Raw genomic sequence first — 16,333 nt, forward strand, 5'->3', positions numbered from 1 at the left:
CATCAAAATTATTCTTCATACAATTAGTGTGTTGCATTTTTACTAATATATATTAAACATATTTTATATATTTAGATTAGGTATTGTTTTTAATATGACATGTTGCAATAGGACGTTACAGCCCAAGAGCCCACAACGGTCAGACCTTTGTTATTTTATAAAAGCTGAAAGTTTTTCTGTGCATGTCTCCTATATAGGTAAAAACGACCAGCGACTATAGAGTTTGGGTTGTGGTTACTTGGGTAGGTAACAGGTAGTAAAGGTGTATAAAATAGTACCTTAAATTCGTTAAAGTATAAAGCTCAATTTTTTTATATTTTCTTCGGAATATCTTTAGCAATCTCGTCATCCATTGCCGGACACTTATGACAGTTTCTAACCCCTGCCAGACACCCCTAAAAAAAAAAATAAAAATCCTAATATATTTAAATTACGTGTCATGTTGTTTGTCCGCAATGGACTCCTAAACTACTAAACCGATTTTAATAAAATTTTGCACACTGTGTGTAGTTTCATTCAATTTGAAAGATAGGATAGTTTATATCTCAATTTATAATCACAATATTATTTTTTTGCGAATTATTTGTTTATTAACAAAGAGTCATGATTATCTTTGTTAGTTCGATAAGATTCTAACAGATGGCGGTATAAGGTAATTCGTTGACTTAAAGACGCGTGTATCGGACTAATTGTAAGCCACAGCAACGCGTGGCGGGGCACCCCTGGTATAATATAAAAAAAAAATAAAAAAAAATTTAATTATACTTTCGTTATAGTATAAAAGCTAAATTTGTATATGTTACTTGAGGACCTATAAAAAAATGTTACCTCAATAGCCGGACAATTTTAATGGTTTTTACATCTTGCCAGACACATCTTGCCCAAGTAACCACAACCCAAACTCTATAGTCGCTGGTCGTTTTTACCTGTATAGGGGACATGCATAGAAAAACTTTCAGCTTTTATAAAATAACGAAAGTCTGGCCGTCATGGGCTCTTGCTCTATTATAAATGTTATTTATTTTACTAAGAAAAATTTTAGACGATTTAAATGAACGATATTATAATAAAGTAGGATAAATTAATAATTGTAAATTGTAGTATTTGTTTTAAACTGTTCGTTGTGGTTCTTTTTGTTTTATTTTAGTTATACAAAAAAAGCTTTTTTACAACAAACCCAACACAACACCTAACATGCGGTACGAAATAGGATTTTTCTCAACCAAAAAAAAAAAAAAAAAAAAGAAAAAATATTTAAATAAAAAAGAAAAAGAAAAGAATAGAAAACACAAAGAAAGTAAATAATTTTTTCAGGCTCAATGGCCATGTAACATTATTGTATTACAGGGAAGAAGAGCTCGCCACTAACTCTAGCAAGGAGACCGTCCTATCTGACGCCACCACTGCCAACCATAACCACGCAACTGATAAACCATAAAAAAAACTTTTCAAACAAAACAAAAATATTTAACTTATAACTTAATTATTAATTTTATTCGGCAATTGACTCTATACTAAACATTCATCCCAGAACAAACAAAAATTGTTATATAGAAAATTATATCCTAACAGAGTTGGAAATTATTATCAAAGATAATATTTGTTGTCAAACTTAAAAAAAAAAAAGAAAAAAAAACAAACAAACATGTTATATTTAATTATAACGTGATTCACTTAATGGGGGAAGAACAAAAAAATAAAAAGAAAACATTGTATAAGTCAATATACCACTTATGACACTACTTCAATATTTTTTTTGTTCAAACATTCGTTATTTAACTGTATAATGATATTTACAATGAATATTTCGGCATCACCACCATATCAATACCATATATATATGGTATTATTTAAATAAACTTTTGATTTTTTTCTTTATTTTATTGTACTATAATTTCATTTGTTCTTTTTTTCGTTTTTAGGTTATATATCCATCTTTTATTTTATTTTGTATGATTTGGTTATTGTTGTTGTTGTCCTTTTATTTTGTATAATAATTTGTAATAATTATAATGATTAATATTAAAAAATTATATATTTTATCATTATTGTATTTTATTATTATATTTATTATCTATTGTGTTTTATAAATTAAAATTTTCTTGCATTATTATTAATCATTTTATTTAAAAAAAAAAAATACTTTCATAATTAATACTATTACGCATCTATAATACTACAAACAAAGTAAACCAATTAATTTATTCAACAATAATAATAATATACTATAAAATATATACCGTATATCATATTAATTTAAATATTAAAAAATTATAGCTGAGCAATATAAATTGATTTGACAAATGGAATAATAAAAAGAAAGTTATTTTTTTTTATTATTATTATTTTTCATCAATACGAATATAATACAAAAAAAAAATGTTTGGAAAATATTTCAATTGCATTTATTCGTATTACAAGTTCTACTACACAGGCCAGTGAAAACACGCTGTTATATTACAAGGCTCGAAACTGTGAAATGCACTTATATTATATTTTATATCAACTATAGTAAATATTATATATATATATACTTTAAAAAATATGACATAACCTCAAATTTGTAGCTCGTACAATAATCTATATATATAATTATTTCTATTCAGTATTATTTGTTTCTCTAAAGTAAAATTATGCAAAATAATTTAATATAAATTATAAAAAACATTTCATTGGCAAAATAACTATATATATATATACCGGGTGACTCATCAGTACTTGTCATCTAAATAACTCCGAAAGTATGATTGCAGTAAAAAAATGGATAAATAAAAAGTTTTATGAAAAATTCAACACTACAATATGACATTAATATTTTTTCGTTAGGTTAAGTCATTTTTCAGATCTATTTATCGACTTTGTTTTTTTTAAATACAATAATATATTTTAATACTAATTTTTGGATAGTTTCTGTCAAGACGAATTCAATGATAAGCAACATTAAATACAAAACCCTGACACAACCCTGACGCAACCATGCCGCAGAAGAGCTGTATTTTGACTAACTTGTTAATCAGTTTTTACTTTCGTTGACCTACAAAAATATTAATGTTGCATATCATTGGATTTGTCTTAACAACCCCTATCCGAAAATGAGTATAAAAATATGACATTGTATTTATAAAATCAAAGTTGACTAATAAATCTCAGAATTGACATAACCTAACAAAAAAATACTAATGTCATATTGTAGTCCTGGATTTTTCATACAACTTTTTCCTCATTCACTTTTCTGTTACTATCATACTTTCAAAACTATTCAGGTGGCAAAAACTCCTGAATCACACTGTATATATACATACACCTATATATGTATATCAGAAAACAACTATATTTTTAATATAATCAAAAATGAAAGCTTTATAAATCCCAAATAAAATTGGAGGGAAAACATTTTGATTAAATTTGTGCATCAAAGTGCATGTGTGTTGTATCGGTGCCTTCAATGAAGATCTCTGGAGTCATACGAAAAAAAAAAAAATAAAAAAATAAAAAAAAACAAGTGGAAAAGAAAATCAATAGTAATTTGTGAATACGTGAAAATTTGGACAAGTCCGCGTGATGTTTTACAGGAGCATGCTAAACTGTGTGAATGCATTAGAGGGACACATACCGCCAGCTGAGAGTGCAGCCCTGATGGTGGCCGAAGAGAAGCCACATCCAGATTCATGTAAGGCTTAAAAACCTTCGAAAAGCATAAATAAACCCTGCAAAACATTCATCATCGCAAATCATTTATTTTCTTTTTGTAATTTAATTTTTTTTTGTCTCGTCTATCAACAAGACAAACAATTCTTTTTTAATTGCTGATTTGATCAAAAATACAAATTTTCAATAATTATATTTTTATTCCTATTTGTTTATTGCATAAAAATTATTATTAATTAAAAACAATTAATTCAAATGTGCAAATGTTCAATAATATTAATAATTATTATTATTATTGGGATCATTGGCAGGGGCGTGGCGTAGCAATTCAACCTATCTAATCTAATTTTGAATTTAGCCACCAGATAGCGTATTCAAGTGCTAAAGATCCCAATATCTTTGTTTTTATTATTTTACATACATCATTGTGTATACAAATAATTATTAATTAACAACAATTAATAGGAATTGTTTGATACTTGTAATATACATTGTTCATATTGTCTAATTATCATTATGCATGATTTCTTGTATCATCATTGTATAATCTTTGTAAAAAAGATTTGTTTTTTTCTTATTTGCTGCTATATTGCTGCTAAAATGTTTTGTTTTGATTTTGTTTGTTTTTGTTCTTATTTTTTTAATTTATTTGCCAAACATTATTTTTCTGCTTTCAGTATGATACAAAAGTAAAGAAGACAAATATCCTGATAATGTGAAAAATCTAATTATTAATTACTGCTTCTTGCTGCTACAAGATGTTTATTATGGCAGAGAAAACACATCAAGTCTCATAATCAACCCACCAATAGCAATTAATTAGCAAGGAATACATAAACAATAATATAATGTATATTATTAAATAATATTGCTAATATTTGTTGTATTAAATATATATATATATACATACGTTTATTATAATGAAAAATTAGTTATTTAGAATTTCGTATCTCTAAATGTGTTTTTAGCAATTCATTCAATCATAGATAAAATAATAATATATTTAATGTTTAAACAAGAAATATAATTGGAAGATACATTAATGTATTAATTATTTAACTTCATTTGAATTATATTTTTATCTAATGTTAACATTTATGTTTTGAAGTATTAAAATATTGTGTTTACAATTAAATTCTTCATAAATTACATTTTGAATTATTCGAGTGATATTTTTGGAATGATTTTTGATAATTAAAAAAATTTCATTAATTAATAATCTTTTGATCATTTTATAAAGCTTTATATTTTTGATAATGTATAATAACAATATAAAAATTTTAATTAACAATTAAATAATAATAATAATAATAATAATAATAATAATAATAGGTATTTTTTATGTTTTGTAATGCATTGACCATTTTTTATTTTTCGTATAAATGTTTTTTAAGCTAACTTCTCTGCACGATTTTGTATAATTTAATGTCTTATTAGAAAATCATAAGTTTTAATTTATGAAAATCTGAGGTTATTAAAATAATTAAAAGGAAAAAAATATAATCAAAATTAAATATAACAAGTCTTATAATAATAATAATAATAGGTTAATATTAATTTATATAAATTATATTGGGATCTCTGGCAGGGGCGTGGAGTAGCAATTCAACTTATCTACTCTTATTTTGAATTTAATCACCAGATAGCGTATTTAAGTGCTAGAGATCCCAATAATTGTATATATAAAATTAATTTATATAATAAATAATAATTCATTTACAATTCTATAATAAATTGAAATAAAATGTATCTCATTTATTATTAAATAACAATAACCTCAGATAACATAATAAATTATTGATTAAATAAAAAAAGCAAAAAATAATTTTCAAACAAATTCATCATATATAAAATTGCTTATGTGCTACAATTCAACACCTACGTAGACACATTATTAATTATATTATAATTAATAATAATATTGAATGATACATATGTGTGCGTGTGTCTCTTTAATGTCATTTTTATGTAGTTAAGGCAGTATTGTTACCATTGTCCTAACTACATTTAAAAAAAAATAAAAAAACCACTAGGCACAATATTACTTATTTTTATATATAAAAAAAAACATACGGGAGAAATTCAATATGATCACAATTATATTAATTTGCTTTATATCTCACACACTAGTAGCAAAAATTAATGCGCTACTAACACTGGCCTATGTAGTAGTATTTTATAAGCGGGAAATTTAATAACACCATGAAAACATCATTGAGATATTATTTCATATTTAGAATCCACAGCAAAACTGAAGACACAAAAATGAAAGAGAGAGAGAGAGAGAGAGAAGTGGAGGATAGTACGTATTTGGATGTGTAAATAATATATATATATATATATATATATTATATATAATATTATATTTAATATTCTAATTATATAAAATATTATATATTTAAATATTATTATATATTAATTATATAAAATATTACATATTTAAATATTATATTATTTATATAATATATAATATTAATGTATTATATAATGGGATCTCTGGCAGGGTCGTGGCGTAGCAATTCAACCTATCTACTCTAATTTTGAATCTAGCCACCAGATAGCGTATTCAAGTGCTAGAGATCCCACGTGGCGTAGCAATTCGACCTATCTACTCTAATTTTGAATTCAGCCACCAGATAGCGTATTCAAGTGCTAGAGATCCCAATAATATATATATATATGTGTCCAAGTACACACGACGACAAAAATTTAATTAATTAAATAATATCTTCAAAAATCAAACGTGTTGATTGAATTTACAGTTGGAGCATGAACGACGTATTATTATTATTATTATCAAGCATGTTACGCATGGATATACGATATTTATCTATATATTGCTTGGAACTACAGAGAAAAAAAAACATAACATAACCTTGCGATCAACAACAACATTTTACCCTCTGGTATCTTTTTTCAAGTTATATTTTTAATTACACGACATTTTGTTTTTTTTTATTTTCTTCAAAATATATATTTTTAGCATATTATTTCTTCTTTTTTTATCTAATAACGCATACATCATTGTTAATAACAACATCTTATTTTTACAGTAGCCAAAAGAAATACAAAATTCTACGAACAAAATAAATAAAATAATTCACGGAATTTATTCTTAAACCATATTTCTATTAATAAAAAATAAAAATAAATCAAAAACAAACCTCATAATTCTTCTTCTAACTTTTGCTAAATGATAGTATTCATCTGGAGAAATGAAAAAGCTTAATTACAACAACAACACAACTACTACTACTACTACTACTGCTACTAATGGAATAATATAATTTATAAAAAACAATATATATATGTATGTTTCCTCTTTTATAATTTGTAAATTAAAATGTGCTTAAAAATTGCATGAATATAATATCATAAAAAAAAAAATAAGTAGAAATAAATATTTAAGAAGAATATTGTTTATATTATGCTTATATATATGGATTGTATGGTATATGTGTAAAACAAAAGGAAAAAAATCGATTGACATTAATCAGCAAACAAACAAACAAATGAAACTATAACCAAAATTATTTTGTGCTGTATAATAAGTTCATCATCATCATATTGGATATAAATATAAATATAAATATAAACATAAATATAAATATAAATATAAATATAAATATAAGAAAAGTTGATATCCACACACACATATAAATATTCAATCAATTAATAATAATAATAAATAATACAGAGGACATAATGAATAGAAAAATACCTGGCTTTATACGTTGTGTATTTGACTTCCTGTTAGATGCTTGCAACCTTGCTGCAATCTAAATAACATTTAGAAACAAAAAAGTGATATTTCTTGATGAAGACAAATTATAATAAGTATAATTGAGTATTAAAAAAAAATAATAATAATAAAAATATATAGAAAAAGGAATAAAAGAAAAAAAGAGTAGACCATCTGACTAATATGATTGTGCAGTTGTGTTTGCAGCTGGATCCGAGCGATCTTCCGTCGCTCCCGCTCAACCGGAGAGGCCACCGCCCCCGCTTCCCCCGCCACGCTTTCCGAGCAGCGGTGTCTGACAATGGGGAACAACTCCTCTTAATATTGGTAATCTGGTGATAATGAACACTCCTATTCCACTACCTTCGTTGCTACTAACTACGAACAGTTACAACCTGGAGAGTCAACTTTACGAGATGATTACAGAAAGTAGCAAAGCATGTGCTGTCTATTTGAGGAACAGTTTATTTCGTGCTTTCAATGCTACCACCAATCACGGATGGAATTACGTACGCGATTAAAACGATTATTATATATACGACGAAACATCTTCTTGAACGAGGGGAAAAAACAGTAAAACGAAAACAAATCAATTAAATATTATAACCGAAGGTGGACGATTCATGAAAGAAAATCTTCTTTGTTTTTTTATTTCTTTTGTTTTCGTAAATTATCAGCGAATCGAAAGGTATCTATTACCCCCACCACCACCACCACCACTAACCCGGCATCAACATCGCAACTACCGATGACAACAGTACGCGGGAATCATCAAAGAAAATGAAAATTTAGTAATACCACGCGAAATTAGTGATTTGTGCCTAAGAAGCGATATATTCGAGAAGAAAATAATTAATGTTATAATTGTTTATTAATATTTACGCGAGCGAGGGTTGTTATTAGAAAAAGACGCTTTACGATTAATGAAAACGTAACACAACCAAAAATATACCCCTCTTTTTTTATTTTATTTTTTTTATCTTACCACAATTCTTACCTGTCTATCATCCCCTCCCCTATCTTCTCACGATCGTTCATCGTTTTAGAAATAAACGCATACCTCATGACAGATTGATTCACTTTTGTATGATTAATTGTGACAGGATTTTTGACACAATTGTATTTAACTTTTTTCTAATATATTATCATCATTATCTTCTTCTCATTCGTCAATTTTAACGTTGTATTTAACGGTTATAAAAAACAATATGTCGATCTAACTAATACGAGAGAAAATATAATTCCTTCGAAAGATTTATACATCGTTCCTGAATATACACACAACACATACACGTTCGCATATATTTGCGAAATAAATATATCGATTATTATTATTATTATTATTATTATTATTATTATTATTATTATTATTATTATTATTGAGATTGAAAAATTACGATCTACCGTGCAACGAAAGCAACTTTAAACGAACTACTAACAATAAAAATTAACGAAACAAATGAAGTTGTCGAGAAATATCGATAATCGCAATTAAAATAACTCGTGTATGAGCGCGCCGCTTGTTTTTGTTTAAAAAAAAGTTAATTTGACCCGCGTCCGAGAGATGACGCGATAAAAACGCGGGACCATTTTAAATATTTCAAATTAAACGTGTTAAATTAATTTGGATTAAAAGATAATTCAATACACTTTTTAAAGAAAATATAAAATATAAAATATAATATGTATATTTACAAACATTCTATTCGAAAAAGAAATACGAAGAATTAAAAAATAAACTAACATTACATGAACTAAAAACATTAAAGCGGCGCGTATCGTACAAAGATTAATTAAAAAATAAAGAAAAGAAAAGAAAAATGATTCTAACTTTTACATTTATTTGTAACGTGTCTTAGAAGCCGAAAAAAATACAAAGATCTATTTTCGATCGAATAATCTCACTGTAACGAGAAGAAAAGGCATACGTCCTTGACTTATTTAATTAAATTTCTTCATCGAACATTTTTTAACTTAATCGAAAATACATCCTCGTTCGATTTCAAATAGTTTTTTTCGCGTATAAGAATATACAAAAATAAGATAACAAAATATTGAAGAAAAGTAACTGAGGAAAGGAAGATAAAAAAAAATGAAAATCTCTCGAAAATTCCATGTACATAAAATGTATATACTTGTATACTTTGACCTATACCTATCGTATATCTTCAATTAGAAAAAGTAAATGTATGATAATCTCGTTTTTTTTTCTTCGCAACGACGACAACATGCTCATTTTTCTTCGTTAAAATAAATTGACGTTTGAAAAATACGAGATTATCGAAGATTAAAATAAACATGAAGTACGTTATAATATATTTAAAACGGTGCTGCACAAAATAATCGATCAAAGTTTTATTTAAAAAAAAAAAAATACCTTTGATTGGAAGAATTATTTTAAGCTCGTCTTTCTTTTTACTTCTTCTTCTTCTTTTTCTTTTATATTCCATAATTATTCATTAAAATATTAACGATGATCATTTTTTATGAGGGGAAGGGGGGAAATTGATTCGCACATAATAATTATAAAGAAAAATATTCTAACATTATCAGCTATATTACTAAACATTTTTTTCCTTGTAAGAAAGAGAAAGAGAAAGCGAAAAAGAGAAAGAAAAAGAGAAGAAGAGAAAGAGAAAGAGAAAGAGAAAGAGAAAAAAGAAAACAACTTTACACACGTGTGTATACAAAAAAAACTATTATTTTGTTCTTTTTAAAAAAAACAAAAAACAAAAAATGTTATCTAATGCTTAATTACATATTAAATGTGTAAATAGGTTGGAAGAAAGGAGCAGACGACAGATTCTTTTTGACTACTTCAAAACACTCTTTAAAAAAAAAAAACACACACACACATCTTAACTCTTTGCGGCACAGAATTTCAGATAATAAAATAGCCCTATGTTGCATAGAGATTTGATTGAGTTTTAAATGAAACATAATTGTGGTATAATTTTATTAATAAAGGTATTACATAATGTAAAAACATTAAACAAAGAAAGAGTGATAATTTAATTACATTTTGTAACATTTGTTGAAAATGTTACTACCAATTGTTTTGCATAAATAACACGAAATATAAATTTATGAGAATGTAACTATTGCAATATTTCGGGGTGGGATTAAAAATGTCCCACTGTGTATTACGGTGTATCAAAAAGGAAGGACACTTTTAGTCCCACCGTGCTTCAAAGAGTTAAACGAAAACAAAAATCTTTCTTATATTAATCAAAGATAAAAGAAGATAAAAAAAAGTCACAACGTGTTCGTAACGTTTGAAAATGAAAATGAAAATGAAAAAAAAAACCTTCTTCGAAATGTAACGGCATAAATGCAGTATGATATTTTAGAATAGCACACACACACTTCATCATCAGAGTTTTTTAAAACTCACAAATGAAAAGAAAACAAAAAATTCGGACGTGGTGCACAGCACCGTGGTAATTTAAAAAAAAGAACAAAAAAAGAACAAAAAAAAGAACAAAAAAAAACGAAAGAAAGAAAAAACTTTTAAACTTAAGCAGTCCACACATCATACATAGAAAAAAAAGACAACACAACACAAATGAAAAGAAAAAAAAGAACAAGCACACAGTGAAAAAGGCAATAAAAAAAAATCAACATGACATGGATAAGAGCGCTAAAAAAAGTAGATTTCCTTGCATTTACACGTGCGATGATATTATCAAATTCAACATTACTAACTAATTAAATGATATTTTAGGTTAGGTGCATATACACGTATAAAAAAAAAAGGTTATTAGTGATTAAGTAGTTCGTAGCGTTACGTATCGAGCTAATAAAATAAAATTAAATTAAATTAAACTAAACTAAATAAAATTAAAGAAAAAACGATCGAGGAACAATAACCTCCTTAAAAAAAGAATCGTAAGAGAAACAACGTGTGATCGGGACGGACGAAAATTGAACGTCTTTTTACTCACGTCTAATGGCTGTACAATAATTACGGACCGAGTATTGCTAGCATATCCATTTTTTAAATCATTACAAGCTTATAAAAAAAAGAAAAACATATATACATACAGACGCAGAGACAGAAAATACACGATAATGATGATAATGATGATGATGATGATGATAATGGTGAACCTATAAGGAACATACATACATTTACAGGATGGTTTAATAACTATTATTACTTGAAATATTTACGTCATTTTTTTGGCTTTATGGGAAAAAATAATATTCTCGTTAGAACAAAATTATATTATTTCAAGGTATACGTTTGAAAAGAATTATTTTTATAAATTAATACGAAACATTTTTGATCCAATTCTTAAATATTTAATAATTTAATATAATTTAAATAATATAATATAATATAATAAAATAAAATAAAATAAAATAAAATATAATATAATATAAAATAATATAATATAATATAATATAATATAATATAATATAATATAATATAATATAATATAATATAATATAATATAATAAAATAAAATAAAATAAAATAAAATAAAATATAATATAATATAATATAATATAATATAATATAATATAATATAATATAATATAATATAATATAATATAATATAATAAAATATAATAAAATATAATATAATATAATATAATATAATATAATATAATATAATATAATATAATATAATATAATATAATATAATATAATATAATATAATATAATATAATATAATATAATATAATATAATATAAAATAATATAATATAATATAATATAATATAAAATAATATAATATAATATAATATAATATAATATAATATAATATAATATAATTTAAATATTTAATTTTTTTAAATTAATTCGAAACATTTTTGATCCAATTCTTAAATATTTAATAATTTAATATATTTAATAATTTAATATATTTTAAATATTTAATATTTATAAATTAATTCAAAACATTTTTAATCCAATTTTAAATATTTAATTTTCAAAAAAGATATAATCTAAATAATTATAACGAATTAATCATTTTTCGACATTTAATATTTCGATATTTACCTTTATTCAAAATGGCGTACAAAAATATTATAGAATTTCATTTTAAAAAACCAAAAAATATTAATAATTCTTTTCACTGTTAGATGTGTACACCTTTGAAACGATGTAACTTTGCGAGTATTCTTTTTTTTCATAAACTAAAAAATAATCTATACATATTTAAAGTGACAATAGTTATTAAATTATCTCGTATTGTTGCAATTGCTTTGGCTCAAACTAGATATGCGTCTTCGATCGTAAATTCAACGTTAAATGCGACATTTAATGATCATTTCTTTTACTTCTTCTTTCGAATCATTGGATAAATAATAATCTAACATTGATAATTTTGCACGCGTAGATATATCATACATACATCCATTATGAGATACGTTAATTAGAAAAGCGTTTCCTGTAATCTTGTACAAAGATTCATCACTTGGTAAAAATTATCTAAAAAAAAAAAAAGTCTACACCATTAACAATTTGTTCATGACAGACAGACAGACGGACAGACAAACAGACATATTCAAATTTCTCTTTAGATCTTTCTACTTACTGAGAAAGGACATTCCGCGTTATGTGTTCACAAATGTTTGATGATAAAGCAGTAAACAAAAAAAAAAAGATTAACCATTAAAAAAAAAAGATAAGAAAAAGTGTCGTTTAAGTGTTCGTTGTCGTAAACATTTCTACCGTCACTTTGATTTAAGATTGCACTGAAAAATTATAAAGAAAAATATCTTAAAAATTGCACTTATATACAAATAATAATAAAATACAGTCTCTACTACACATACACACGTACACACATACACAAACATTGACAAGGAAGAAGAAGAAGAGAGAGAAAAAAAAGATAAAAAAAAGAAAAATTGCTTGAAATCTACGTCAAAAAAAAAAAACACATACACACACGTTGGAGCACTTAATATTTCGCATGATCAATGAAGTTGAACGGTGATCGGAAAGTGATATTATATTATATACGTGATAACGATTAAATTCGTTCCATATTCGTTTTTAGCGAACGACTTAATAATATTATATATTACGCACTTATTATGAATTTGATAAAAGAAAGAGAGAAAAAAAACAACTCGATAGACGAGATAGAACGATCGCATAAATAGTTTCGAGTCAACGACGCGTATTTATGCTCAATTGAATATTGCAACGTACATAGAGAGCCTTACAATGAAAAATAAATACTTGCAAGAGTCCATAAAAGTGAGCGATCACAATAACGATTTGTAAAATAAGTTCACTGCCACTTTAACGACTTGCACTCTTAACAGAGTGCCAATATTCCAAATGTGAATGTGTACAGTTATGTGAAAAGTACTTATATTTACATATGATACTAATTAGTATTATATAAAACTACCTAGCGTATGATATTAAGAGTGGTATACATACATAGGATATGCAAAAGGAAATCATTGAAAAATGCAGAGCTAATTATATTCAAAAACAAACAAACAAACAAAAGAAAAAAAAACAAACATTTATGCCTGCTCATTTGTATATTATACTTAAAAACGTTAGTACAGCCGTAAGTGTTTATCCGCTAAAAAAAAATGCCAAGTTCCAATTCCAATCTGTCAATAGTATAATTATCTTCTTTTTGATAAAATATCCTTTGATCTAAACAGACGATTATTCATTTTGCTCTTTCTTCTGGCTTTGGTTATATCAAAATAATAATAATATGAACGTTTTGAGAAATTGCAAATTAAATTGCATTTATATTTTGCAATGTTATTTTGACTATTTCAAATTTCACATTTGTTAAGTATTGTATAATTAAGTTCTTTTTATAAATGCCCTTATATTCTCTGTGAAAATGTTTTATTTATATACCTTTATTGTATTCACACTCTATAATAGATAGAAGAAGCGTTTGAAGCATAATTATTCCAGGTTTTGAAATATATTACCTCTCTTCTCTTACACTGCGATTACCTCCTATAGAAGTATATATATATATATATATTTATATGTATATATATATATTGAATTGAATATTATATATTATACAATATATATATATATATATATATATATATATACATTTTACAAGGAACACAACACGATATTCTCTAATTTTATTAATAAATATATTTAAATATATGAACTTTTACAATAATGTAGAATTAATTAATTACTTCTTCAATGTGCAACACTATAGTGTATCAAGGGACCTAGAAAAATTCATAGATAATAATATTTCTTTCAAAATACATTGATATCTATTTAATATTAACATATATATAATATATTCAAAATTAAGGTTAGTGAATGAAATTTTTTTTTAGTTCTTTATTAAGTATTTGTACTAAAAAGTAAGGATTTGTTTCTTATAAAAAATAACCAAAAATACCTTGACATCATTCATTATTATGGTTTACATTCCTGATGATATGGTTCTAAAGTACGGAAATCTCTCCACGTTGGAGGTAAAGCACTGTGTAGATGTAATCCACAACGTTTGCATGGTTCACTGAATAAATTGATTAAACTATGAAACCATGTCTAAAAAAAAGATAACAAATTTGTATACATATTTTCATTAATAACTTATTTATCATTTTTTTATACTTTTTCTTAATACTTTTACTTTATCTATGAGAAACATTATTTTTAAAAAATTTTGATATTACCATAAATGATCGTACAGCTAATTCAGGAAGTGCAGGCGAATAAAAATGTAACATTGCTGCATGAGCATTTTCTGTTACTTTTCTAAAAACTTTATGCCTCGATTCTGTCCACAAATCCATTCTTTCTCCATAACCTTTTACAACAACCCATTCAATCATAACACCTTTAAAAGCAATTACTGCTTTTAGAACGTGTCCTAACGTAACGTGTAATACTGCATTTGATGCAAATGGTCGGGATACAGATACAGTCATATCGTTAAACAATCGATCAAAGGTTGCTATCATGGAATCCACTTGCCTTTAAATAAGATATAAATAATATTTCTTATGCTATAAATCTGATCAATATAAAATCATTATAAATAACTTTACTTACTGAGGAGGTACATTGTGATTACTAGTTTGAACTCTACCTCTTTTCGCTCTACTTGTATTTGTATAAGATCTCTTTAACGAATTTTGATTTAATAACGTTTGAGCAGCATTACTATACTCATGAACTTTATCCGTCCATTTATAACTATTAACAAGAGAACCATAGAGTGCTTGTCTTTCCTGTGTCGTTTCCTGACTAAGATAAGTCGTACTAGCCAAATTAAATGGACCAGGTGGTGGATTCAAACTACTAACTGCTTGTTCTACATCCCTGTTACATTTGTATATATTATATGAATAATTATTCCTATTTTGTTTATTAACTAAATTATAAATAAATTTAAAGCAAACCTTAAATTTACGTTAACTGTTGTCAATAATTCTTGCAATTCTAACAAATATTTGGATTCTTTATTTTCTTCTCCATGATCTGCTCGTAAACCATTTGCGAGAGAATCAAAAACTTCTCCAACACTAGATCGTAATACTTTAATTGCTGTTAAAGCTGTTTGCAATTGTTCCATCATTTTTCTTATTTAATTAAAAAAGAAAGGTAAACACGTGTTATAAATAAAGAATACAAGGCAACACATAAACAGAATTAGACAAACGAATTCCACAAGGTAGAATGTAGGTTATTCCAAATTTACTACTTTGTTTTATATCACGAAAAATCAGTTCAAGTTTTTAATACATCGTTTTATTTTTAACTAAACCAAACACTAAACATTATTTCCATATTCTACAACTTTTCCTTAATTTTTTCATCAATTTGGTAAAGCCACTTTTAAGCAGACGAACTCTTAAAGAGTGAGGTTAGGTTATAACACCGATCGAAAAGGTTTTGATGGGCTGCCACGAGTTGTCGCTACAGTATCAAAGAATAATTCTAACCTATCAAGGCTTCTATATA

The 16,333-nt window shown here is 25.5% G+C and overlaps 2 protein-coding genes across 9 annotated transcripts in view; one reads left to right on the top strand and one right to left on the bottom strand.

Annotated features, from left to right (window-relative positions):
* Nucleotides 1-10,977, top strand: part of Glut1 (Glucose transporter 1) — a 49,568-nt gene extending 38,591 nt beyond the window's left edge. For 4 of the 8 annotated variants that reach the window (XM_089179333.1, XM_089179336.1, XM_089179334.1 and 1 more), the window contains 2 exons: nucleotides 3,573-3,670; nucleotides 7,586-10,977. In XM_089179333.1, coding sequence (XP_089035459.1) covers nucleotides 3,573-3,670; nucleotides 7,586-7,689 — 202 coding nt within the window. In that variant the 3' untranslated portion in view covers nucleotides 7,690-10,977. Of the gene's footprint in view, nucleotides 1-1,347; nucleotides 1,879-3,572; nucleotides 3,671-4,325; nucleotides 4,554-7,585 lie in introns of those variants that run through there. The other 4 variants (XM_089179339.1, XM_089179337.1, XM_089179338.1 and 1 more) reach the window with 4 other exon arrangements.
* Nucleotides 10,978-12,721: 1,744 nt separating this feature from the next.
* On the bottom strand, nucleotides 12,722-16,232 carry MED27 (mediator complex subunit 27). The gene is made up of 5 exons (XM_015323313.2): nucleotides 15,772-16,232; nucleotides 15,422-15,691; nucleotides 15,043-15,343; nucleotides 14,763-14,914; nucleotides 12,722-14,583 (listed from the first exon to the last, which is right to left on the bottom strand). Exons 1-4 carry the CDS (start codon nucleotides 15,945-15,947, stop codon nucleotides 14,780-14,782), a joined length of 882 nt encoding a protein of 293 aa, XP_015178799.1. The 5' UTR covers nucleotides 15,948-16,232; the 3' UTR covers nucleotides 12,722-14,583; nucleotides 14,763-14,779.
* Between the last annotated feature and the right edge of the window lie 101 nt (nucleotides 16,233-16,333).

Source organism: Polistes dominula, unplaced genomic scaffold (assembly GCF_049000335.1).
Source record: "Polistes dominula isolate Pdom_NZ unplaced genomic scaffold, Pdom_raw_medaka contig_373, whole genome shotgun sequence".
Classification (NCBI taxonomy): domain Eukaryota; kingdom Metazoa; phylum Arthropoda; class Insecta; order Hymenoptera; family Vespidae; genus Polistes; species Polistes dominula.

Coding starts and splice junctions, on each gene's coding strand:
- MED27 (XM_015323313.2), bottom strand. CDS start 15,947: ATGATGGAACAATTGCAAACAGCTTTAACAGCAATTAAAGTATTACGA. Junction 15,692..15,771: donor ACAGTTAACGTAAATTTAAG/GTTTGCTTTAAA, acceptor CAAATGTAACAG/GGATGTAGAACAAGCAGTTA. Junction 14,915..15,042: donor TAGCTGTACGATCATTTATG/GTAATATCAAAA, acceptor TCTTTTTTTTAG/ACATGGTTTCATAGTTTAAT.